At 51.6% G+C, this 25,262-nt stretch overlaps 8 protein-coding genes across 8 annotated transcripts; 2 read left to right on the top strand and 6 right to left on the bottom strand.

Annotated features, from left to right (window-relative positions):
- Positions 1-618: 618 nt before the first annotated feature.
- HD553DRAFT_326320 (uncharacterized protein) lies at positions 619-1,981 on the bottom strand (the record flags this gene model as incomplete). Its single annotated transcript, XM_046181693.1, has 3 exons — positions 619-690; positions 742-885; positions 1,187-1,981. The coding sequence occupies 3 exons, from the start codon at positions 1,979-1,981 to the stop codon at positions 619-621; spliced, it is 1,011 nt and encodes a 336-aa protein (XP_046033777.1).
- Positions 1,982-2,487: 506 nt separating this feature from the next.
- On the bottom strand, positions 2,488-5,736 carry HD553DRAFT_326319 (uncharacterized protein; the record flags this gene model as incomplete). Its single annotated transcript, XM_046181692.1, has 5 exons — positions 2,488-2,609; positions 2,950-3,756; positions 4,080-4,153; positions 4,346-4,712; positions 5,250-5,736. 5 exons carry the CDS (start codon positions 5,734-5,736, stop codon positions 2,488-2,490), a joined length of 1,857 nt encoding a protein of 618 aa, XP_046033776.1.
- An 840-nt stretch (positions 5,737-6,576) lies between these two features.
- On the bottom strand, positions 6,577-7,754 carry HD553DRAFT_326318 (uncharacterized protein; the record flags this gene model as incomplete). The annotated part of the gene is made up of 5 exons (XM_046181691.1): positions 6,577-6,780; positions 6,980-7,015; positions 7,074-7,177; positions 7,292-7,457; positions 7,530-7,754. 5 exons carry the CDS (start codon positions 7,752-7,754, stop codon positions 6,577-6,579), a joined length of 735 nt encoding a protein of 244 aa, XP_046033775.1.
- Positions 7,755-10,883: 3,129 nt separating this feature from the next.
- HD553DRAFT_326317 (uncharacterized protein) lies at positions 10,884-11,738 on the bottom strand (the record flags this gene model as incomplete). The annotated part of the gene is made up of 3 exons (XM_046181690.1): positions 10,884-10,998; positions 11,020-11,121; positions 11,239-11,738. The coding sequence occupies 3 exons, from the start codon at positions 11,736-11,738 to the stop codon at positions 10,884-10,886; spliced, it is 717 nt and encodes a 238-aa protein (XP_046033774.1).
- A 1,279-nt stretch (positions 11,739-13,017) lies between these two features.
- Positions 13,018-15,452, top strand: HD553DRAFT_318120 (uncharacterized protein). The gene is made up of 4 exons (XM_046180838.1): positions 13,018-13,517; positions 13,670-13,797; positions 13,929-14,662; positions 14,854-15,452. The coding sequence occupies exons 1-4, from the start codon at positions 13,289-13,291 to the stop codon at positions 15,290-15,292; spliced, it is 1,530 nt and encodes a 509-aa protein (XP_046033773.1). The 5' UTR covers positions 13,018-13,288; the 3' UTR covers positions 15,293-15,452.
- Positions 15,453-15,465: 13 nt separating this feature from the next.
- HD553DRAFT_318116 (F-actin-capping protein subunit alpha) lies at positions 15,466-18,067 on the top strand. Its single transcript, XM_046180837.1, has 8 exons — positions 15,466-15,638; positions 15,753-15,871; positions 15,977-16,099; positions 16,365-16,417; positions 16,605-17,366; positions 17,446-17,542; positions 17,616-17,773; positions 17,854-18,067. Exons 1-8 carry the CDS (start codon positions 15,545-15,547, stop codon positions 17,933-17,935), a joined length of 1,488 nt encoding a protein of 495 aa, XP_046033772.1. The 5' UTR covers positions 15,466-15,544; the 3' UTR covers positions 17,936-18,067.
- Positions 18,068-19,431, bottom strand: HD553DRAFT_352452 (uncharacterized protein). Its single transcript, XM_046183699.1, has 2 exons — positions 18,329-19,431; positions 18,068-18,230 (listed from the first exon to the last, which is right to left on the bottom strand). The coding sequence occupies exons 1-2, from the start codon at positions 19,370-19,372 to the stop codon at positions 18,153-18,155; spliced, it is 1,122 nt and encodes a 373-aa protein (XP_046033771.1). The 5' UTR covers positions 19,373-19,431; the 3' UTR covers positions 18,068-18,152.
- A 196-nt stretch (positions 19,432-19,627) lies between these two features.
- On the bottom strand, positions 19,628-24,893 carry HD553DRAFT_318113 (FAD-linked oxidase-like protein). The gene is made up of 13 exons (XM_046180836.1): positions 24,003-24,893; positions 22,630-22,719; positions 21,952-22,151; positions 21,818-21,867; positions 21,648-21,721; positions 21,403-21,516; positions 21,258-21,310; positions 20,963-21,194; positions 20,782-20,872; positions 20,547-20,668; positions 20,376-20,404; positions 20,087-20,177; positions 19,628-19,944 (listed from the first exon to the last, which is right to left on the bottom strand). The coding sequence occupies exons 1-13, from the start codon at positions 24,745-24,747 to the stop codon at positions 19,925-19,927; spliced, it is 1,911 nt and encodes a 636-aa protein (XP_046033770.1). The 5' UTR covers positions 24,748-24,893; the 3' UTR covers positions 19,628-19,924.
- Positions 24,894-25,262: the final 369 nt, after the last annotated feature.

Raw genomic sequence — 25,262 nt, 5'->3', positions numbered from 1 at the left:
ACACTGTCTTCGATCGCTGGCGCTGTCCAACATATTGCATTGCATCGCAGCACGTCCGCGACCGCTGGCAAAAAGGGCGCAGTGAGGACGCACCTATCGATGATCCCACACCCATACTGTATCCAGGTACCTTAGGTCCCCTTATCTGGTACATCGGTGACTTCCTCTTGAGCAATGCTCGATGAGCATACGTGATCGACCATGTAGCTGAAGAGGACTACTACGACAGAGAGCAAGGCAGCACTGAAACCAGAGACCAAACGTCTTCATCGTTCCCATACATTGCAAGGCCTTCTCAATCCCTGCCATGATACCTCAGTCAGTGTCGCATCTACCACGGCTTGTCGGAAGCCCGACAGTCACCGGGCGTCCAAAATACAACCCTCGACCGAAATGCGACCTTTGTTTGTCACACGACCTGTTGAGTTGCTAGAGTCCAATGATTATCAGAGCCCTGAAGGTGCAGTAAAGGACACCTAAAGACTATTCACTGTTCAGTTGGACGGAAAAATACAACTCGTCAAGGCGTCCTGGGAATCGAAGGATATGGCCGAGGATGGCTATCTGAATCCGTGATCGTTGCGCTCCTCACAGCGACGTTTATTTCCGGCTTTCAATCTAGTTGGAGTCCCGCCTTTCATGTTCTAAGAAACTAGGTGGTAATCCCTTCCGCTTGACGAGTTGGTGGATCTATTTGCTTTAGGATGCATCGCGTCATATTTTATGATTATGGGTGATTACCTCAATCGTGATGGACAATGCGATTTCATAGTTTAGGCTGATCAAGTGACAGTCAGTGATGTCGCGACCAAATACCAGCGAGTATCCGGGACTGGAACCAAGGGGACGTGTTCCCTGAGCCTTCGCCTGCCATACTCGTAGACCCTAGCGAGCAATGAATAATTCACCTCAGTGGGCTGTAGGAAATGTGACGTTACCAGCGCTGAAATGCCGAAGAGGACCAGTATCATTTCAGACAAAAAAGTATACGCGCTCATACAGAGGTACACAATAGATCCGATCTAGATCGAACGGGTCAAGACGGTGCCTTGCAGTAGCAGGTCTCGCAGCGAGTGCTGGCGCGCGATAACAAGAGCTCATAGCTCATATCGAAGCAACGATAGCAAAGTCTCCACTGCGGCTCTACAGCACTTAGCGATTCGGTCGGTATCTTCCGGAGCTCCACCGCTGGATTTTCTGACGAATCTGGATCAAGAGGGGGATGCCACCAGGCGATACCGCGGGATCTCGCATGCGAGACCCATGGCTCGAACCATCTTGGTATCTCCGTGCGGCCTCTGAAATGTTCCTTCTCTTTGAGCCTCTGTAAGAGGATTGCCGCTTCCGCTGGTACCTCTCGATGCCCCTCTGAGCCTGTTTGTGCTGTACTGGTTCGACTGGCGCAAATAAACTTGCAGAAGTTGGAAATCACTTCCTCATGCCAGTGTTGTGCCGATTTGACATGGTGATGTGTCTGTTGGCTGGAGGTAGACTGCTCTGGAAGAGTCCCCATGCTGATCGCAGAATCAAGTTTCAATTCGCTGCCGCTTGCCGGTCTTTCTTGTTCAAGAGTCCCGGACCTAGCCTCCGACGAGGCAGAGAGACCCTTCGAAGCCGAACTGCGCGCTGGACTTAGGAAACTTTTCCTTCGAGGCGTGGGTTTCCGTAGCCTACCATGGCAAATCGCTGCGACGGTCCGTCCATTCATAAGTTTCCGACTGGTCGCTGGTGTAGTCAGTCGAGGTATTTGCTGGCGATATACCTCGCTCAGAGCTTCAGGCGCTTCAGTAGTAGTACGATCGCTCGAACTGGAACGCCGGTCTGAAGATGCGAGAGTTTCAGGGTCCATAGCTTTACCACTCCCATCTTCTGCGTACGTTACGACCAACATCTCGCCCAAACCAGGAAACAAAGAAAAGCCCCCTCTCAAGTCGAGATCAACTGTGTACATAGATCTTCGCTCTTCAATTTGATCAGCCATAGCGAGCGGCGGAAGTGTGAATTGATCAGTTGGCGGGATTAATGTGGCGTCAGATTATGTTGTTGGGAAGGCAGTAACAATTTTTCCTAACTACTAGAGGGCACATTGTGCGTATGATCACAAGGCATTTTCAGCCGTTGTCAGGTTACATGTATATATAGATACACAGATACACGCAAGACAAAGGAACCACCTCGTCTCAGTCACCGTCAGTCACGCGACCAGTCAGACTGTTTCAACTTGTCGCTACCGCCGAGTATGGCCGCGCCATCGTATTCATACAAGCGCGTTCGCTTGGTCGCGCCGACAGACCTTGTCTATCTCTGATTGCGCTCGCGCTTGACCCATCAACCATGCATAGCTGATGGCCAGCAGATGTTGTGGATTGTGCATCCCCTCGCTGAGACAGTCGCTTGTTTCTGGAAGGTGGAATTTTCACCCAATCCTCCGAAGGAATACCTCACAATTATTCTCAGTCGCACTCATGGAACATCTGACGTTGGTTATTAGGGGTCCGAATTGGAAGGAGAACCCCAGCTTGACATTGCATGCAGCCGCATCAGGAAACATCCCAAATATGTTCCTTGCTGAACTTTGCCCTGAAGGATGACTTTCCCGACGAGATCTGCTGTAGAGCCAAAGGGTATGCATGTCAGAGGAAACATGTCGATACCACCATTATATAAGCAAGAACGGGCGAGAGAGGCTGCGCTAATGAGACCTGAACAGCGAGATGTGAGTCATACCGCTGCTTGATAAAGCTGTATAGGTGCGAGCAATATGCGCACTCGATTGCCGGAAAGATTAGCGTGTTTGATATGATCAATGAATCACGTAGACCGATAAAAGAGATACGTAATAGAAACATTTCACTTCTTTGTTGAAACATTGAACAGTTTCACAGACTATCACAACACTATACAATCAGGAAAGTCACGAAGGCACATCGCAATAGCATGTAATTTCACCTGTGCTCGCGCGGGATGGCAAGAGCTCGCCTTTATTCTTGAAGCAGGTCTCACAGAGCTTCCAGCGGATCTCTACGATAGAAACAAGTTCTGGTGGTGTCTGCTTCAACTTCTCTGCCTTTGCTGAACCTTCCGGTAGGTTAAGAGGGGGATGCCACCAGTCTTTTCTCTCAGATCTCAACTCTTCTACCCAATTTTTCACTTCCCGGAAACGTGCTTGCAGAGTCCTACGATTTTTGTAGATGGCGATGTCACGATACTTCCGTTCCACCTTGAGGTTTCGCTCTTCATTTGACATCGATCCTCCAGAACACAACACCTCGCAGAGATTGCGGACAAGTTCCTGATGCAAGGCCTCGGCCGACTTGAAAGGTTGCCTCGTCCCATCTGCCTTTATTGCGCTCCCCTTGAAATCCGGCTGTGGAGATCCTGCCGGACGATTGGGAGCGGCAGAATTCCATTCGCTGACGGCAGAGAGTTCGAACGATTGTGGCCATGTATGTCCCATACTGTTCGAAGAGTCCGTCTGTTCTAATTCACCGCTTTCGACCCTAACAAGGTCAAACGAACAAGCTGTTGACGACGCGGCGAGACTGCCTGCTCTGGTACGATTGACTATCGCTTTAGACGTCGGGTTTCTTTGCTTAGACTTCTTGATTCTGGCTCCAATCGTGGTTTCGAGAACGTTGCCACTTGATCCTCGCGGGGGACTGGATTCTCTTCTCGCTTTGCCTTGCCAGGTCGAAGGCACGAGGAGGTGCTCCGACGTCGAGTCCGAAACTTCAGGAGCTTCATGCCGATCGTCAGCTGAGACATTTCGTCTAAACAATGATCGGTCTTGCTCACTCGCTGCAGATATTACATTGCTATGCCTACCGTTACCTTTCCCCAGTCCCGCGACCTTATTACCTCAAGACCCGGCAGGTCGGCTGCCAGGCCTTATAGAATAACGGATGTCTAACTACTACAAGGTACTAGTTAGACGTCTACGAGAACATCTCCTAAAAGGTCTCCGAGAGAGTCCCCGAGAGGGTCTCCGAACGGGACCCCGAGGCGACGCGCACCGTAGGTCGCGCGTCACGTGACACCTATAATAGATACATGTGCTTTATGAATGAGGCAAACCTTACTTGGGGCATCGGCTTGTCCTGTGTGGTATGCAACAATGACTCGTAAGTTGGGCACATCTCGAGAGGTATAGAGGCTACATTTTATCGTGCGAAGAATTTCCGCTCATAGGATATATCATCGGGACTTCGACCAACTTGGAACTATCAATACGCTGCCATCATGCCAACCGGCAAGGAAGTTCATCCAAAGTCCTGGACTCGTTGCATAATCTGCATCAAACACATAAATATGATTGCAATAGTGTGCACACAAGACTCAGCCAGACTGAGGCGGGTTTGATAGACCTAGATCCTCAACCTTGAAAGTTCTCTTGACGACACCTTGCTTATCCCTGAGAGCGATCGAAACGGTACTCTTGGCGGCTTTAGTGATGGCAGCTACCCTCTCGAGACTCTGTACAGTAACGGAAGTCACTGGTTCCCCATCGACTCTAAACGTTCCCCCATTCTTCTGTGTGACTCGATATCGCTTTCCATTTCCAGTGTGTTCCGATATCTTAGCGCGCGCCTCGGGGGACATGATTCGGCCCAATGCCGCTTCTCTGATCTTCCGCTTAGTGGTCTCCGAACGGCGTCGTCGAGGTCTTTCAGATAGGGCCATCTCTTTGTCGGAATCCATTGTCTCGCGCGCGCCTATTGTTCCACAACAATAGATCACGCGGGACAACAGCACATCCACTCTTCACGCCTTTGTTCCCCTGTGTTTCATCTCGCTCGCTCGCTCGCTTTGTCATCTCTCGCCGAGCTCGCTTGCTTTGTCGCTTCTCGCTGTTAGGCGTCGAGAAGGCTCCAGGGAAGACCGGCTCGATGTATACCTGCGAGGACATATCCGGGAGTAATGTAGAACGTAGGGCTAGGGTATATAGATGTAATATCAGATGAAAGACTATATACTACAATGCTGATACAAAGTGATACAATACGATATGCTCCTTGAACAACTCCGCCGGAGTTGGTACGACTCGAGTCCGGCGCACGCGCGCGTCGCTATAACACTCGCTTTCCGCTTTCCGCTTTCCGCTTGTCGCTTTGTCGCTCGCTCGCTCGCTCGCTCGCTTCGCCGCCAACTCCTATTGTCCTGAACAATATATATACTGGCCCTTTTCAATCCCCTTTCGATAGATCACCTTGTAATTACATCTTCATGCAAACTATACAGCGGTGATCAACTCGATATCCAACACTCTTGCGTGTGCAGCTCGTCCAGACGGATAGAGCCAGAGCCGTGTTCAGTCAGGATCGGCCCCGATGACGTAGGCCAATCGTCGCGAGGAACCATTGACCCCCCGCCATGGTACAGTGTCAGCAAGCCAAGATTCTGTTGATCTTGACTTGATTCAGCTTCTGAAGAACCAGCGCCGACACGAGTTCTCGGATCTGATATAGGGCTGGTGATCGGTCTTCGAGCCTCGACGACTCCCTGGTCGGCCTGCAAATCCTTTCCGCACTCAAGTGACTGCGACGTGCGTTTAGTAGCACCGACCGCTTCTACCCGGGCATCGTCTTCAAGCGCGCTCGGGGTGAACTCAGTACCTAGATGCTCGTACCAGTCTACCACGTGCTCGGGCCATATGTATCCCGACCAGATGTCTCCTTCCGCATTGGTCTGAGGCCAATCATCTGTTTCAGGCGGTTGTCGTTGCGAGTCTGACGACATTCTGGAGTGTAGATAAGGGGTCAATCAGTGGAAGTTGCAAGGCAGGCCGTCAACGAGGCTGTTCAACGTGAGTCGAAGGTTCAGTGATGGACCTTATGAGACTGTGTGCAGTCTGATCGAAAACAAAGGAGATCAGCTATGAATGATTCCCGGAAGGATTGTTAGAACTCAAGATATTGCTTTATCAATTGGCATGTGCTATTAACCAATACAAAGGTACTGACCTGTTAGAACTCAAGATATTGCTTGAGATCTAACAGTCAAGTGGTGTATATTGATGATCTAGTTGTCCGAGATTTTCATCACCGGGGTGAGGTCCCAGCTTGGGTGATGCTGACTAAGCATCACCCCAGTCCCCAGTAATCCTGGGGAAATAATCCCAGTAATCCTAGGGAAATAATCCCGGTAATCCTTGATTACACGCGCGCGCACCTACTTTCTACATGATCGATCCGGGGGTCGTGCGCTGAGCTTCCGTGTGGGGCTTGACTCGCGACTACGGAGTAAGAGCTACTAGCGGGTTAATGTCCGTCGAAGCTTTTAATGACAGGTATGTAGGAGATCCGGCTGACCATTCAGTATGATCTGGAGACTGGTGAATATTTAGCACGAGCAAGACGACACATTCCGTAAGGGGAATCTGTCAGCCGCATACAAAAAGAGCATTATCCTACATGGAACTATGATCATTCTGACTCGGCATTACCCCTGGCGGAGCTGTTGAGCTCGAGTCCAGACTACAGTAGCATGTTGGTAGACCGGTACTGGCATCCGACGGTAAAAGTTCAGCTCTTGCAAGAAAGCAAGGCTCGCAGATCTGCCAGTTCGTCTCCAGTTCCTTCAGGTTTTGTTTTGGCAGACGTCTCGAATCATGTCGCAAATCGGATTGCGCAGATTCTGGAAGGCCCAGAAGGGGATGCCAGCATATTTTCTATCACCAAATCTCCCGTGGCTCTTCCAAGGTACACCAGTACCCAGTTCTATGGGGATCCACCGCAATACTTCATTACCTTTATTTGATCTGCAAGTCCAGATCTCTGACATCTATAATTTTATAACGGATTGAAGCGTTACAAGTACACTGGGCCTACATCATAGCAGTATCATTGACATATAACTACAGTAAAGTCGCGAGGGCTTCATGTTTCGCTTTCGCCAAGAACTTTGATTATCCACGTCTTCTTGCATTCAATCGTCGTCTTGACCTTGAGGGCCTTTTGAACCGTGCTGACATCATGCTTACAGAATTCAGCTGCTTTCTTGATTGACGATAATACCACTGAAGCAACGGAGTTTCCCTCATCAGTCTTGAACTTGGTCCCGTCCACTCGACTCACTCTGCATCGTTTTGCATTATGAGAGTTGGCTGACAATTGTGCGCGTTCGGCGTCTGTGAATACGCGACCTCTCAACTTTTCACTCAACTTTTCGCGAGTCTTTCCTGAGCATGGCTTGCCATGTTTATACATCTTGCCATTCACTGCCATTCTCATCGTATGAATGGCAAATTTCTCTTGGCTTGTCGTACCTCCTGTGCCCGCTGGTTGGTACGTACCTCCTGTGTCCGCTGATTGGGGTTTAATCGACGGATAGGCGGTACTTGGCTGCGTGTATGTTGGGTCATAAGAGGATCCTAAATCATGATGAGGGGCACCTTCATTCCAAGAGGACGATTCCAGTGGTTGATCACCTGTCCCTGGGTTGTGTTCTGCTACCCAGTCCTGTTTGAATACAGACATGATCAAATCAGACTGCATGAATCGGCACGCACGTGCAGATCCAACCTGACCTACAATTACATGCCGCATCCCTGTAGGGATATCGTAAGCAGACTGGACCCCGCCATCAGGTACATCATAGACCGTATGCAACATTGAGGGATCGTATGGGAGAGACATGGAGGGGAACCCAGCATCAAAAGGCAAAGGAGAATACCAGTTCTGACCGTCCTCGAAGCCTACCGATCCTGTTTGACCTCCTTGACAGGTTTCATCCATCGATCCATGTAAATCAGACATGCTCGGGATTGGTACATGGTTGTTTCCCTAATGCTTCTGATGAAGGTGAATATGCAAGGTGTGATAAACACCAAGGCTATACCCCAAACGATATATTTTTTGTTGCCCTCTGTGACCCAGGTATATATATATCACACGGCAAACAAAGGAACGCTGCTGTCCAGTGTAGTGTCACTCGGGCCTTCCCAACGATGGCATCATTTACCACCTTTGTTTGTACAACCCCGATACCAACATTATGAGCTGGGCGAGAGCTTCGGATGAGCACAAGATTAGGGTGATCTTCAGTCGACATCCTCGTCGCGCAATCACACTATCAATCCGGAGCTAGATGGCCTCCTATGACAGCTATAGTGTAAAGCGGGACCCCTAAGCGACAGGCACGCATTGTCGAATACCGATCTCATTCGTATAATTTTCTGCGCCTGTACGTTCACTACCCAACTGTGTGCGGTTCAACACTCGTCGACAAGACGGCTGCTATATTCTCCGGTCGTAACAAGGCTCCCGCCGCCTTATCCATCGAACGGAGCGGCAGATCTCTCTTGTGGAATTCGGCAGGGAATCACCCAGCATAGCTCTTTCAGCTTTGATACACTTCGAGATCCCTTCGTATCACCTGTGATGATATTTCCCAAGGAGCGCTGGCGCTGCGAGACCTATCGTTGTTACCGATTGACCATACCGTGCAACCCGAAACCCGACCGAATTTTCTTCCGCGCCGGTCGACACCGAGGCATATTGCGCGAGGGGGTACAATGGCGAAGATCCCTTGACATTACCTCGAAAAGGGAAGTACCGCAGGCAGGTCAATCATCTGGAGGCGGGATGTGTCATAACAGGAGGGAAAAGATTCATCAGTCTTCTCGTGCAAGAATTAAATAAGATCGCTCAAGCTCTCGCGCGTGTCTTTCCTATCGTTGCCGCGCTTCGACAAGGCCACTCAGTCTTAACGCCACAATCGATACTACCATTAGTGTACTGGGATATTAGCATCAGCAACCCCGTCTTGCAACGACGAGCGTGGCGTCGACACAGATCCCGTCCAGCATTGCTTTCCTATCATATGCAGGATCTTCTACATAACTCACTCAACCAACAATAAAGGACATCGATGCGTATACCTTTCTCGATTGATCAAATCGATCAGAGAGCGTCGACCCTGCAGCATCGTTTCCAACACGGGTAGCTCTCGATAGACTACAGGATCTATAGGGTTCCTTGGTGTGTGTGTGTGACCCTGTCGTAAGCCTCAGTGAACATTTCTGCAGCAACCAAGGGACTCCTATGTCACATTCCGAATTGAGCTATATCATTCGCCTTCCTGTTGTATCATTTACTTCGTCAGAAAACAGTCACTCTGACATACATATACTATATTACACAACCATTGAGAACTATTTGGTCACTCGCCAATTGTCGTGTACATCCGCAACAAGTCGAAACCATAACGACATATCTTCAAGCCCAACTTATAAGGAAGCATTCGATTTGGTGATTTTCTGGATTTCCCACCCTCCCTCAATGGTAACTCTCTTGTCTCCTTTACCTTTCAGAGCCTTCCAAATTTCGTTGTTAGAGCAGTTAAGAAATCCCGCCAGGGCTGAGCAGCCCTCTACTATTGTTGACCATACACGTTTCCCGGCTCTATCCCAGAAGGGTTCGTAGCTGACCCGCCGCACATCGTACCATATTGCTCTGTGCGAGGCGGCTGAGAGTCTTTCACGCGTTGCGTTTGAAATGGTAGGTCGGCTCTGCCCTCTGTGCCTCTGTTTCCATGTGGTTCTGTCCCGAACAGAGTGCTGCTCCTGCTGAATGACTACTGAATCAGCCCCAGAATGAGTGTTTGTTGTGGAAAGGTCTGGTCTCTATCGGTGATATGGCTCTTGTTGCTTTGCTCGCTGGGTTCTTTGTGTCCGCTGATTGATGGCTGAGGTCTTGAACAGCACGGATCGCCTGACCGGGAGGTTACCTATAGTCGGAAAGAGCGGACATTGCGACTATGTGTTCATCAAAGACGCCCAGACTGAAATCTGAGGGAACTGAGGTGGAGCGCAGAGTCTGCAGCGATTGCGACTGCGATTGAACACTGGGATCGCCATCTAAATCCTGCTGGGCGCACACTGATGGCTAAGATGGTGCTCGGTGACCTCGATCCATCTGTTCCTGGGAGATCAATTCTGCGCAATCAGAGTGCTGAAAAGGTGTATTCGAGGTCACGTTTGTGATGTAGGAAAACTTCCCTCTGCTTCTATCTTCAGCCCATATGGATATGCCAACTGGTCAACAAGAGTATCCCCAGCATGCTGCGAGACGAGCGGCTCGATGTGGACCTTCTCGACCACCTTTGTTAGTTTTGCCTCACTGACTTCAGCAAGAGGCTGTGGCAAAGACCAAAAAGATACTGGCAATCATGCAATCCAGGACTGGGCCCAAGGTTGACCAACGATCAGATTGATGTAGATCAGTTGCTAAGGGATGAAAAAGGACGGGAAGTATTCTGGAAGTTGAGAACGGGATGTCCCATATGGGATTTGCAGATGCAGCGCTATCCAACAAGTTGATGCGGGTCATAGACGGGGCTGTTGATTGGCTCATCTTCGATAAGGAAATCATACCAAAGAACATTTGTGGGAAGGAAAGCCGTTACCCTTTGCATTCACAACCCATGGACATTGGACAAGGAGGACTTTGATTCCTTGCATGTAGGGGTCTGGGCAAATTGGTACAAGACTTCGCTAGATATGTCAGTCTGACATCAATTCAGTTTTATAGCCATCACATGACGCGTCACTACATCCGCAAGAGACCCCCTTTTGTAGGTCTGATGGGAGATACCCGTCAAATATCAGATGTCAAGGCTGTTAAGGTAGCCAACTTCTATTGGGATATGGGTTCAGCTTTCCAGGTGATTGGACAGCTTTTCAAATCGATCGACCCCAAATTCTTTCATCGATATGAAGCGATTTGGGAAACACTAGCCCACAGGTGTGGCTTAGTTCACTTGGCAGGATGGTAACTATTCCGGGTATCACTCGCATACTACTATCGTACGCCTTTGCAAATGACAACCCCTCCGGCAGATCCAACATTGCCAATTGATTACATTCAATCGTGCTCGCCATATCTTTATGCGTCAATGGCTTGTCCCCATATACCAATCGCTAAACCAACGTCCTTGTGGCAATAAGACATCGAACACATGTTCAAAACTTGTACAATCATAGGGTCATCCATAATCAAACTGACATATAGATCAAATCACTAAGAAGCTACGATTCTAATCACCCAAGTCCCACTTTTTGTTGTCACGCTGGCTGCTTTACCAGCCTCGATATCTGGGAAAGCCGGCTTAAGCTTGGTGTGGCTACAATTGCAGATAGAGCCTACCTGGGTCAGACTATATACTGTTGCAATTTTTAGCGGCTTCCCACTAAGCTTGAAGCTTTTCCCATCTTTTCGCTCTACCAAGAATCGAGTTGACCTCAATTTCGATCGCGAAGCGCCACTTCCGCCCGAGGTAGACTTTCCTTGGGGCTTCGATGGAGGCGAACCAGAGGGCTCGGCGAACCTATGGAGCTCTGATGACCGGGGAATACAGGAAGATTCATCAGGACAGGGCAGTGAGTGATCAGGTATCGGCCCGGATTTATGATCTAGCAGCAACAGAGCAGGATCAATTCCAGCCGGACCCGATCCAGACTGGAAGGTATCGAAGTCGTATTCGCGCTGATCGGGATAGTTGGAGGGATACGCAGTCGGCAGCGATCGTTGGTCAGATTGTCCCTCGACTCCGTACTGACCTTCTGGCGGCAGCCCCGTGTCGTAGACATAGCCGGTCAAGGCATCGTACGCGAACGGGTCCAAGGACGCCGTACCATCATATTGCCCAGTGGAACCCCCCGTTTGATCCGGCTGAAACAAAGTCCATCGCTCGATATTCTCTTCAGCACTTCTGTCGATCTGTTCGTTTGAATTGTTCATTGCTGATGTGTGTGATGGATGGGGTCTGCGCAGCTGAAACGTCGATGTCTCTCTCTGTTTGAGGCAATGACACGAATCAAGGCGGGACAACTGCAACCCCGCCTCTGTCGCCTCAATCCTCTCACCGTCTATATATATACAAAATGATGAACAAAGGAACGACCATGTCATTCTCAGGTGGTCACCTGATCGACCTACGGCTTCCCTAACGATTGCGCAATCGGATTCTTTTGTGCCATGCGAGAAACCTCATGGTCGGCGCCTTTGCTCGACGTCATAACCTTTCATCTCTCATCTCTATCAAATCCTCCCACAATGTTACAGTACTGTGCCACTTGTATGTCGGCAATCTATCCATCAGTCATGATGGAGGGGGATCTGCGGACGAGAAAAGAATGACACGAAGGCGTGACTCGCATATATTACGCTGTCTATTCTGTCTCCCGTTGAATGTGACCATGCGCCACGTTGCTGGGGGATACCGCCTCTTGTCCGATCTTGAGCGATTAACCACTTTCGTAGATACGCTTGTATAGGACGACTCGCCTCGACTGCCACAGGCAAAACGATCGAATGTTTGAACCTCTACTTAGCCATCATGTGTGTTTGAAACGACAAGAGTGTCGAAACTCGTGTTCCGGAATGTGGCCGAATCGCTCTGCCTCTTTGCAGAGCATCCCGCAAGTCGTCTGCAGCTCTGTCTAAAGAAGTAGAATGATTTATCCTGTATCTTAAGGCAAACGTCTTCATGGGCCAGACCTGTCAGAACAAAGGTGGTGGCGGTTGGTTTGTGGTCCGAGCGATCTGGACCAGCGGAGCAGGAGACTTGTGGAATGCCACCAGGCGATATAGTCGTTCCGGCCTGTGTACGTATAGATCGACGTAATGTCCATGTGGCGTGAACATCTGATAAATCTGGAGCTGTGTGGTGGGGTCCGCCGGATCTCGATGTGCTTCTCGAGTACATCGCGCTTCACCGGGGGTCACAAAACAACATCATGGAACGCCGTTGTGGTCCAGCGACGACGAGCGCCATCGCCCAGCACCATCCTTAAACCAATCCCATGAACTCTAGATCCCAACAACCCCATCCCCTAAGCAAGCGCTTCTTACCTCAGTCGCCAAGATCATCAACACCAACCCGAAACCCGACCCGACACCGAATTTAATTCCGCGCCGGACATTACCGGAAGCATATCCTCTATCGAGTAGAATCGCCAATCAACCAAAGAATCGCCAATTAGCACGACCTCGACCATTCACAGAATCGCCAAACAACCACACAACATCGACATAGACTAGATAGACTACGTCGACCACATGGACCAGCCGGGGATGATTGGCGATCTCTGAACGGGACGGAAGACGGGATGACTCGACGGGACGGATGATACGAGCAGGGACTTGGAAGACGACCACATATATATAGCTGGACTACCGGGAGCTCGATAGCAACTTTCGATCTCTGATAGGGTCTACTCTTCACCCCGCTGCAAAGTAAGTGATACCACAACCTACGGTCTTCGAGATACCCTCAAGCTTCAAGGAAAATGTCAACCATAATAATCGGCAGCGGCATAATCGGCCTAACAACCGCCATCCGCATCCTCGAATCCCAGTCCCCTAACTCTAACAAAGAGGTCTTTATCATCGCCTCCCGCCTCCCGACCGACGAGAACCTAACTAAAGACCCCGAATATGCCAGTGCGTGCGCGGGGGCTCATCACTTGAGTTTCGCTGCGGATGACGATGAACGTCAAGCTCGGTGGGATCGGAGGAGTGAGTGAAGTCCCATTGTCTACGATGACCACATAACACTGTGGATGTCATGCGTACTCGGTGTCCTCGCAATTCCGTTGTTTCTCTGTCACCCCTGCACACAGGTAACCTAGCTGATACGATTCGGGTTTCTTTGTACGTGGTCGTTGTAGCGTTCGAAATCATGCAATCCGAACTCTCTTCTGAAGGGGAACAAGCGACCGGCCTGATGTCCTTACGCCAGACCGAGTATTTTACTGGGGACGAGAAGCACTTGAAGTTCTTGGAAGGGTATCCTGAAGTAAGTCCCAGTCCCTGCCCCAGTCCCTCTACCGTCTTCACCCTAACCCAGAGCGCCAATCAAACATTACTGACCTAACCTGATTATCATCATCATCATCATCATCATCATCGCTCTTTCTGTGCACGCAGTTCCAAATAACCCCCCCTCACCTCCTCCCCCCCTTCAGCACCCACTCCGTCTCATTCCGTTCCTTGACGATGACACCGTCGACTTACCTCTTACGTCTCACTCGGCGGATCTTAGAGCTGGGAGGGAAGATTTGGAGGGGGAAGTTGGTCGGTTTGAGGCCTTTGGAGATCGATTTTGGGTTCGCCGAGCAAGGTCAGGAGGAGGATCAAGACCAGTCTATCGGGCCCGAGGGCACCGATAATCTCACCACCACGATCACCACCTTCTCCTCCGAAGGGAACCCAAAAGCCCGCCCTACCCTTCCTCTCTCAGCCCTGGGGAACATCGCCAACCTAATCCTATGTGTTGGCATCGGCGCTTCCTCCGGCCCCACCCATCCCACCTCCTCCTACAACCTCTACGGTATTCGTGGTCTCTCCGAAAAGGAAAAACAAAAAGTATTCCCCGTGACCGGACAGGTGGTGCGGATCAGGGCTCCTTGGGTGAAAGAAGGGTTTACTAGGCAGGTCGGGAGTCTGGGCGGCAGCCGTGGATCTTATCAAGACAGCACGAAAGAGCTCAACAAAGAGGAAAACAAAGAGGAAAACGAAGAGGAAAACAAAGAGGAAAACGCAGAGCTCAACAAAGAAGAACAAACAGACAGAGAAGGCGGAGAGGGCGGTCAACGGACTTATATCATCCCTCGGTCCAATGGAGAGGTTGTTTTGGGTGGGACTCGGGATATCGACTTATGGTGCGTTTCTGCTTTCGCGTCTCGTGCATACCTGCAAGACCGGGACGAGCAAGGTCTTATTGAGCATTAGTATAGAAAAAAAACTGACATGGCGTGTTTCATCTTCTCTATTCGGCCTTATTTTTGTCATGATCTGTAATGTGATCGAAACCTCGAAACCTCGAAACCATCAATCCATCCACAATCTACAGGGACCCAACCCCAAACCCCTCGACGACGGAAGATATCCTCCACCGCTGCCTGACCATCCACCCTTTCCTCCTCCTTGGTCACCCTACCACCCCTCTCCCCGCCTCTGCTCCTATGGCGGAGAAGATGGAGGTCTTAAGGGGGTTGGTGGAGGAGGTGGTTGTTGGGTATAGACCGTCCAGGGAGGGTGGGCCTAGGGTTGAGCGGGGGGTCGATATCGACCTTGAAATCGATCCCGAAGACAATACCGACGCCGACGTAGATGGCGAGTTTCAGAGTGCAGAAGAAAGGCAGAACGGGAAGAGCTTAAAAGCGCGCAAGGTGAAGAAGTGCAAGGTCAAGGTGTTCTATAACTACGGACACGGAGGAGCGGGCTGGCAGGCTTGTTGGGGAGCTGCGGAGGAGACGAGGGACCTTGTACTGGCCGCCGAGGGGAATTGATTGATAGGTTGTGGTTGTATGTCAGAGGTTGTTGTACGTATCGTCATCGATTTGTCGTGAATGTCTGTCTCCGTTTGTCCGCGTCATCACTCGTTGGAGGACGATGACATCGGCCACCGAGACGAGCGTCAATGAGAGCATATTCATGTGTTCATGTTCACCTCTCAACCTCACTCTTCCTGACATCAAACCTCCTCCTACTACATCGAAACAGCTCTGATAAGCTGACCAACTAACGAATTCGCCGCAACCATGTCCGACCAGCTCTCCCCCGAAGAGCGCTATGACCTCGCGACCAAGCTCATCGTCCAATCCCCCCCTGGACAGGTGAACGACGTTATCGCAGGCAAGTCCCCCCCAGGTCTCCTCGCTGCCTCCCCCTTGGTTGAGCTACCTCAATTGACGAAGTTGTGAATGCTGATGATGACCTTGTCTTGATATGATGACGATATTCCTGTAGCCATCCAGATCATCGTCGACGACAACACCCCCGAGTTCAAACAAAAAGTCTTGTCCAGACTCCGGGAATACCATCAAACCCAGCTCCAGAGCGTTACGCTGGACGGTTCTTCTTCTCCTGTACGTCCTCTTTCTTTCTTCCTTCTGGCCTGTACATGCTTCTCTTGCCACTCAAGCTCATACATTACGTCATTTGTCGGAAATCGGTATTACCGACACGAATAGACCTTGATCTCCACCGCCTCAATCGCTCTCTCTACCTCTACCACGGAGGAGGACGATGGGAAAGAGGACCGTTACGTAGACCCTCAATCTAGACGGTCGTTCAAGTTGGACCATTTCACGCTCGTACGTCCCTCCCCCCCTTCTCTTTCCTTATCCTGCCACACTGCTTGTTTCTCTTTGGCCCATCCTCCTTGGCCCATCCAGAGGCCAAAGGGAAAAAGGGAAAAAGGGTCCTGCCCTAAAGTAGCAGTAGCAGTGGCAGTGGCAGGATCGTCTCTGCAAACTGCACTGCAATAGATTAGATGGGAAGAGCTGATCGATTTGATCTTGTTCCACCTTTTACTGGGTATGGGTATGGGTATGATGGGGGGATCGGGGGATCGACTAGAAAGCTACGGATTTCCTGCCTTATGAGATCAAGCCGGAGTTCGAGACGTTCCGGTAAGCTCCCCCTCCCCTCCCCCCCCTCCACCCTCTTCAAATCCCAAATCACAATCCAATCATCTGTCGAGACAAACCATAGCTAAACCCCAATTGATACGGTCTGACCATCACATCACATCACATCACATCACATTCCTCGTCCTGCAATATACCCGTATAACTCGTCGCTCGCATCGCACCGCAGGACCGACCTCCAAACCGCCCTCACCCAGTATATCGCCGCCCACTACCCTTCTTCCGAAGCTGTGGGTAGCGTCTTTTGCTCGGCCCGACCTATCGCTCGAAAAGCACCTCAGGCGGAAGTTCAGGTTCAGGATCAAGCTCAAGCTGTGGGTGGTGCGGAGACCGGGAAGCAGGAACAAGCGGAGGGGGATCAGAAAGAGGTTGAAGATGACAGCAAAACCTCGAGGATTGCCGCTACTCAGGTTGAGGACAAGAGCGACCCGGACCTTCCCGCTGAGGCTGAAATTGGCGAGGGGGTCGTCCAAAAAGAAGATTCGACCACTGTTCCAGACCCAGCCGCAGAGAGTGGTGTCGATACCCAGGCTGGGACACCCAACGCAGCTTCAGCCGAACCGACCGTCTCTTCTGCCGATCCCGCTGCTGACCCCAGCGCCTCCACCGGAACCGGAACCGAGACGAGTGAGACAGGTATCCTCGCCGCAGCAAACTCCGCCGTAGCCGCCGTCTCTGAGACGGTGGAGACGGTCAAAGAAGCCCTTGTCGCTGAGGTACCTGTAGGAGGGGTAGCTGGGTTGGAGTCGGAGAAGCCGGCTGTTGTCAGTGAGGGTGAAGACACCAAGACCGAGAACGAGAACCCTGGACAGGAGGTGGAGACTAAGGGCGAAGCGGCGGAAGAGCCCGTACAAGAAGCGCAAGAAGAAGAAGAAGAGCCGAGGTACACAATCTGTATCGTTAGCAACAAGTACAACACTAACAATTTCTGGTGAGCCGCCTCTCTCCACGTTCTGTTTTTCACAACCTTGCCGGATCTCAACTGAGAAGTTTTCCCGCTCCTGTTTTAGGACGGGCCGATGGCGTTCGACTTGGACGGTCGATACCAAAGCGGACAAGCTGCACGGCGAGGTTTTCGTCGACGTGCATTACTTCGAGGCCGGGAACGTGAGTCATCTCTCGCTTCAGAAAACATGAATCTTGCCCTAAAACCTTTATGACCTCCCCCTTGAATCGGCAGGTCCAACTATCTACCACCCAATCCTTCGACCTCCCTCTCCCACCCGCCGAATCCGGCCGAGCAGGGAAGATCGTCAACGGGATCGCCAAGCTGGAAGCCGAGTACCAACTCAAGCTCGCCGAGACGAACCAGCAATTCGGGGACAAGGAGTTTAGGTCGTGAGTCGCCCCTCGTCTCGCATCGACAAGATTTGAAACGCAGAAAAGCAGGACTGATTCGTGAGGTGTCCTTCGGACAGGCTTCGACGTGCGCTGCCGATTACGAGGACCCGGGTCGATTGGGACAAGGTCTCTGCTTATCGACTTCGTTCCAAGGCCTAGGCACGGTTTCGCCCTCGTTTGCGCCGTTTCTGCACAACCTGAATGGGTGTAATGTAATGTGGTGTATCTAGATATCTCCCCCTTTGTTCATCGTTCCGTCTTCATCTCCATGTCATATATCGTGAATACATATACCAACTCCCCCGCCCAAGGATCGATTTCTCAGGAGCCTGTTCATGATGTATAAAAAGTGCTGCGTCCCCATCTACAGCCCCATCTAGACGGCCTGGGCGGCGGCGGCGATCGCTCCTTCCCGCTCGGCTCGTCGCTTCATGATCTCCCTGACGATGTTGCCCTGCAAACGTCCCAAAACAATGTCAATATCATCGGTCTTTCAAACTCCCAAAAAACGTCCCGAGCCGGGTCCGTCACATTACAAAAACTCCAACTCACCTTATTATCATGCGTCTGCGCCCTCCACCTCCACCCCTTCGCCATCTTCATCAAACTCCTCTTCCGTCCCTTCTTTTGCGCTTCGACCATATAAACCTCGTTCAACCATTTCTCCCTCCTCTCTTTCCCCTCTTTCGCCTTAACTCGTCTGGTTTCCACTTCCTCTTTTAACGCTTCCAGCTCCGCGGAAGGGAGTTCGGGGTGGGTAAGAGGGGAAGGAGCGGGTTGAGAAAGAAGCGAGTCCAGCTCGGTGGTATCGTCCGGGTAGTGGAACGGTTCATGAAGGCCTACGACGGCGCGTTTATAATTCTTCTGAGACCCTTTGATCCGGCGTTGTTGGAAATCCGTCCCTACCCTAGCTACGGGAGCGATATACTGGTCCGTCCTGATGAACGTCACATGCAGCCCATAAACCGCCAACAAGTAAGACCTCAGATCATTCTTCGTCATCGAAGGGGGAAGGCGGAAGGTAGCTGTGTAAGGGTCGTAAGGCTGCCCAGGGGGGGTGTGGTTACGCATAAGACGGATCTGGATGTTGGGGAGGTAGATCCGTTGGCCGATTAGGGTTTCTGCGGGGGGTTGAGCGTGGGGGGTGGTGAACCGTGTCATCTTGCCCCCTGAAGGGGAAGAAAGACTCTCCATCCCCTCGTCGATGTCCAAGTTCTCCATGTCCGCAGGGAGTTCTTTCACTTGCCGATACCCCCTAACCCTACTCCTCCACAGATCATGTTCCTCCAAAAACGCCCTCCTCGCCCCCTCTTCATCCAAGTCTCCTCCCAACTTCCCTTCAGCCCTCAGAGTCTGGAACCGGATCTCCTGTGCCGGGGTAAATTTCGATTGGATGGTACCGGACTGAGGGAACTTGGCTCGTCTTTCCCTGACTGCCTTGGGCAGGGTGGAGGTCTTGGAAGGATCTTGGTCTTGGTTGTGATCATAGTCGGCGATGGAAGCTAGGGTTCGGGTTTGGAAGGGGAGGGTTCGGGCTGTCGATACGGGTGTTCGAGGGAGGGCGAGGCGGAGTGATGAGAGTGAGATAGGCGGCATGGTTGTATGAGTGGATGAGTGTGGTAGATATAGTCGTCGTTGGGGATGTTTGAATGTGGTCGATCGACTTGATTGACATGAACTTGAACGTCCATCCACACCCTCGAAAGTCTCGAGAAAACCCAAATCACTCGCGCGCGCGTCGACGAAGAGTCTGAGCTCAAAAGTACGCAAACCTAGTTGTATCGATGAGATTGATTGCTATCGTCTTATGCACCTTGAGCTGACCTCCTTTTCTCTCTATCAAACTTGTCTGAAACGTTTCCGTGACAGCCGCATGGAGTCGGTTTTACGGACCCACCATCAAGCTCGGCGCATGACCGCTGCATCACATCGACTCTTCAACTGATCTCAACGACAATTTCCTCTTCAGATCATAAATCGCTTAAGATGACCGCGCTACATCTTCTCGAGAATAGCATCACATCATTTTCACTCCACGCCCTATTTCCCAATAATCTCAGTGTCCGCCGAATAGAATCCCCTGTCCGGTTCGCTACCTTGTAGCTTGTATTGTCTCTGCATGAGCGACCATCCGTCCTTGATTTCGATCTAATCGGGGTACAGTTTCCCTAGCCATCGACAAAACAAATCCAATCAATCAGCTCTCCTCGAACTCTCTCTCTCATTTCCTCTCTCTTGTTTCCTCTCTTTCTCTCTGTGGAAAAGAAACCCCCAAACACCTAGTACACTATAAGCGAAGACTTGACGTACCTGGGTTCAAGATCCCCTTCGGATCCATAGCCCTCTTCAAGCGTTTCATCACCTCGACCGTCCCGTCTCCGAGTTCGCGCCGCAAGTAGCCCTGTTCGTCGTGTTAGACAGGTAGTAGACGAGTAGTAGGTAGGTAGTAGATAGGGAGTAGATAGGTAGTGGATAGGTAGTAGATAGGTAGTAGGTAGGTGGCAGATAGGTAGTAAGTAGATGGGATACAGAAGCAGGATCGTCAGGACAATGGAAGATAGTGATGTTTGTGATAAGGCTGGGAGGGAAATTCGCTTACCTTTTTCCCGACCCCAACTCCATGTTCACCTAAGTTGCGACCAGCACCAAACAAAAGTCCCACCATCCAATCAGCCTTCATATCCCGTCATTCTTACTTCTCGTATCACGTCCTGCCCAGCGCCTCAAAAAAAAAAAGAAAAAAAAAAAGGAAACGGCTCGATTCTCTCACCTGTACAAGTCCCACCCAGCGCGATGGCCCTATCGACCATCCGATGGGCAGCCTCGTCCACCTTCTTAAAGTCTTGCGGGAGGAAGATCAGGCCGCAGTGAAAGTTTCCGTCGCCGACGTGTCTACCCGCGACGATAGTATAGCAGAATTAAATTGAAGGAAATGGGGTTTTAGTTTTTCAGGTCAAGATTGGGGCTGTAGCGAGGAGCAAAAGAGAAGAGGGGCTGAGACGCACCCCAGGAGCGGACCGACGATCCCGTTCGCTTTTAGGTCGGCTTGCGTCTCCGCACACAGTTGTGGCAACTTGGAGACCGGCACGCAGACGTCTATAGAATGGAAAGTAAGATTACCAAGATCCTTCACACACAGCGCTGGCTGCACCGAGATCAAACAGTTTCGATATCTCCGCGACTCACCGGTCGAATACGCCTGTCCACCCTCGACGAGCGCCAACATGCTCCAATGCGCATTCTTCCTGATCGACCACAACTCCTTGCTTTCCTCTTCGTCTTTGGCAAAGATCATCTCCCCGCCGCCGTGTTTCTTTGCGATGGCCTTGGTGAGTTCCTGAGCTTCTTTCATCGCTTGCGGGTTGCCTTGAAACTTGAAAAAGATTGAGTCTTGGTGCGGGAGTTCCAGTGTCAGGCCCTGCGACGGGGTCGTTGCCTTGAGCGCATGGCACGAATGTTTCCAGATGGCGCTTTGACTCACACCGTGATCCCGAAGTGCCTTCATCGTGAGTGTGTCACACAGCTCGACGCATTCTGATTTCGGCGATTGACCATATCAGCCGGGAAGTCAGTAGCTGTCCTCTCCGGGACTCTGGTACTTTTTGTGCCCAGCCCAAGCGACTCACGGATAGGTACACCTGAGTTGATCACCTCTCCGACGGCCTTGACGGCGTGTTCGACGCTAGGGAAGCCGGCGATGGCCACCGTCGTGGGTAGAAGCGGCGCTAGTCGAATGGTGGCTGCGAGTGGATCAAGTTCTCGTCAGCGCGGATCGTTCTTCAGCAGTAAGCCTTCGGGGGAGTATCGTGCGAGCCATGATGTCGTTACTGGATGCGGATCGGAAGCAGCGAAATGAATAAGCGCAACTGACCTTCGGTAATGATTCCCAAAGTCCCTTCGGCGCCGACGAACATCTTGGTCAGGTCGAACCCGGCCGACGATTTGCTATATAACCATGATTCCAGGTAGACCATCGTGTCATGAGCGACAGGATCTGCGGGGAAATCTACGATGAATCGCAAAGGTGGGAGGAGGACCTACCGCGCTCGTTGACGTGTTTTGATGACCTCCCCGTCTGCCAAGACCGCCGTCTTCCCAGAACCCAGATCCCACCCGTCAGCCCATTCCCAATGTGCCTAAACCACCAATTTGTCGTCAAGCGCGCGCAGACTCACCACATTCAGCACCCACTCCCCCCTGGCCGTTCCATACCGACAAGCGTTCGTTCCACTACACCCCGTCCCGATCATCCCTCCTATCGTCGCCCCCGGGCCCGGGTCCAGGGGGAAAAAGAGCGGATGAGACAGGGAGGCGAGGTGCGAATTGATCTCTTCCCAGGGTACACCGGATTGTACGACCATGTCCGAGTCTTCGACTGTGGACCGGTGGAGTTGGGGAGCGGGGCCATTGTCAAGTTTTCGCGGCGAGAGGCAAGTTCGTAAGAGGAGGAAAGGAGTTGAAGAAGACCAAGACAGGCAGGATCCAGCGCGGATAATGATACCGCATCGTGCCGGTCGAGTTCAAGTCGTCCAGGAGACCCAAATCCAGATCGGAGCAGAATAGCGCATTTCCGTCAAAGACCCGGTAATCCCCGACGATACCACAGATTAGGACAAATAACAACGGGAAGAGTGGAATTTCAGCATCGGCTTTTCTCTTTCGCTCGAAAGACGACAGTTGAACAGGGCCGGGTGAATCGTCGTATGATGGGATATGGCGTGGCCTCCGGATTCCCAGTAAACGGTTTGAGTTGGGGTTTCCCCTCGAAGAGTCGTGGCGCAGATTCCCCACGCGGACCGGAGAACAGGCAAAAGTTGGGGGGACCGGAAATAGGCTTCGAGCGCTCCACTCACGGTTCAACTCCAAGATCTTGTCCATCCGGCTCAGATCGATACACAACCCTCCATACGGCGCGGTGATGTGTCCCTCCAGCGATGTGCCGCCTGAAGGTTTCGAAATCCGGATTAAGATCCCGTAGGTATAGATATCGCCACCCGCGTCCGAAGTTTCGTTGACAGCAACATTTGCACCAAGGTCGTATCAATCCGTTCCGATGGATCCCGAGAGGTCCAGATTCGGTTCGACCGGATTGAATTCGATTTCGTGGGAGGATAAATATCGGTTTCGACAGAAAAGTATCGGCCGAGGCGTCGTATGAGAGGTATATTTCCGAGAACGTCAGGTAGGCCAGTATAAATCAAGTGTCGCGACAGGGCGGAGCGATTGTCGTGTTTCCGTTCGTTTACGATTACGATTGCGACGATGTACGTGATCGTGCGCAGCCAAGGGGGTGCGGTCGATTATCGGAGGAGACATGTATGACGCCATTTTACATTTCATCGTGTGTGGTTGATTCCAGGGACGCATTCGATTTATCCCACCATCCCATCGAAGAAGTCCACGAATGCCGAGAATGTAGAAGAAGTCGAAGATGTCGAAGACGTCGTGGATGCCAACAACGGTCGAAGCATGTCGGGTGTAGTAATTCCAGGCGCATTCGCATCCCAGCGACCGGTCGGCGAGTTCCACCCAGCCAGATGGGAAAGCAAGGAGGAACGAAAAAGAAACATAAACAAAGTCGAATCAGTCATCCGCTTCTTAGTCCGGCTTCGCTGCAGTTCGGCGAACATCCGATTTTTTAAATCGTCGTCTTCGAGATCAACCTCGAGGCGATCGAAATCAACGTCAAAGTCGCTTCCAAGCCCAAAAGCCGGAAGTCGAGCTCCTCCTCCTCATCGTGACTAACATCGTCCAGCTCGGATCTTGGATGTTGGGAGTCCTCATCTCGGTCTCTTCGCTTGGCGCCTCCACCCCACATCTTTGTTATCACTTGATCCTCATCCTTGCCCTGGTTTCTCGACCTCGATCACATTCATCCTGAGAAACACGCATCAACGCCATTCCCCGGCCATTTTCGTTTTTCCGATCTTTCGCTCTTCGCCCATTCACATCCTGATCCTCGACATGTCGCATGGCATGCGCAAACCCATCCTCGAATCATCGTCACCCGTCCTGGCGCATCCTCGTACGTCCTCGTCTTCGCACGTCCTCCAACATCTTCAGCTTCACTCTTTCTGTACCCGAGACGCAGATCCCGTACCACGCAACCCCCCACCTCAACCCCAGACCCCGTCTCACCAAACCCCCTCAAACCCCCCAAATCACCCCCCTCCATCCGAAAAAAATTCACCAGAACCACACCTCGTCCAAAAAGACTCAAACTCACCAGAATAAGGAACGACCGGAACCCCCCACTCCCCCGCCCACCTCACACACTTCTGCACATCTTCCGTCGACTCCACGTAGACTACGACGTCCGGGGTGTGGGGGTGGTGGTGCGTCCCACCGGCTTGGGCGTGTGAGAGGAGTTCGTCTTTATTAACGCTGAGTTGTGATTCTATTGTGCCGGTTGTGGGGTTTGGGTGGGAAGGGAAGAGGAGGCGGAGGTCGGCGATGGCTTTGAGGCGGGTTGAAGGGGAGGCGTATCGGTGTGCGTCTGGGTATTGATCGTCCTTTGAAAGTTCAGAGGTCTCGGAGGTGGAAGTTTTTGAGGTGGAAGTACTGGCATCGGAATAGTGGCCTACTGCGGTGGAGTCCGTATCCGCATACACAACATTAACAGGAGGTATAGAGATTGTGGTGGTAGTATAGCTATAGGCTGTGGCGGTCATTGTCGTTCCGATCACCAAAGCTACGGCGAGTGCAAGAAGACCTTTCGACCTTGAGGCCGCCTTGTCGAGCTTGTCGATAGGCCCAGAATTAGAAGCGAAAAAAGACGCATCGGGAGAGACCCGTGCCCGTGAGGTAAGGTTCCTGGTAAATGAGAAGTGTTGGTGTTGGTGTTGGTATAGTTGTGATCGTGATTGTGATTGTTGTGGTAATCGAGGTGGTCTTCCCAATAATGGCGATTGCGTCGAACGCCGGAGGACGGACGAGATGGGTACGGGTATGTGTGTGCGGGTCGACCACATGATGCTCAATCGTCGTGCTCAGGAAGATCAGGTGAGAAGCGGTCTCGCTGGTCTGGTTGCTGGTTGACGAGGACGATATCAGATCTTACAATCTGGTTGCTGGTTGACAAGTCGATCGAGGTCGTCAGACGAATTCATCTCGGAACCCCTTTGATGCCCCATCACCGTCACCGTGATCACGCACGAGCACACCATCGGCCATCACGGCAAATACCGGTCCGGCTCGGCCATTTCCGACCATCCTCAGCCCAGCGGACATTTACCTAATCTTGATGCCCATGATCCTGCCGAACAGAGACACGCCAAGACATTGCTCTTGGCAGAGGGTAACGTCACCATGCCGTCATTCCCCTGCTCCGCAGTCTCATGTGCTGTGGTGACGGCATGCGTGGGACCTAATTATAGAAGGAATCTCATCCCTGCCCGCGGTTCGCCTCCCCCTTGTCCTTGCATGTTTTGGCTGACGATTCCAAGTGGATCACGACGGAGGCAAGGGATCAAGCTAGGAGTGGGTT

This window comes from Filobasidium floriforme (genome assembly GCF_021052385.1).
Source record: "Filobasidium floriforme strain CBS 6241 chromosome Unknown HD553scaffold_23, whole genome shotgun sequence".
Classification (NCBI taxonomy): Eukaryota; Fungi; Basidiomycota; class Tremellomycetes; order Filobasidiales; family Filobasidiaceae; genus Filobasidium; species Filobasidium floriforme.
This window is presented reverse-complemented; position numbering and strand designations above follow the sequence as displayed.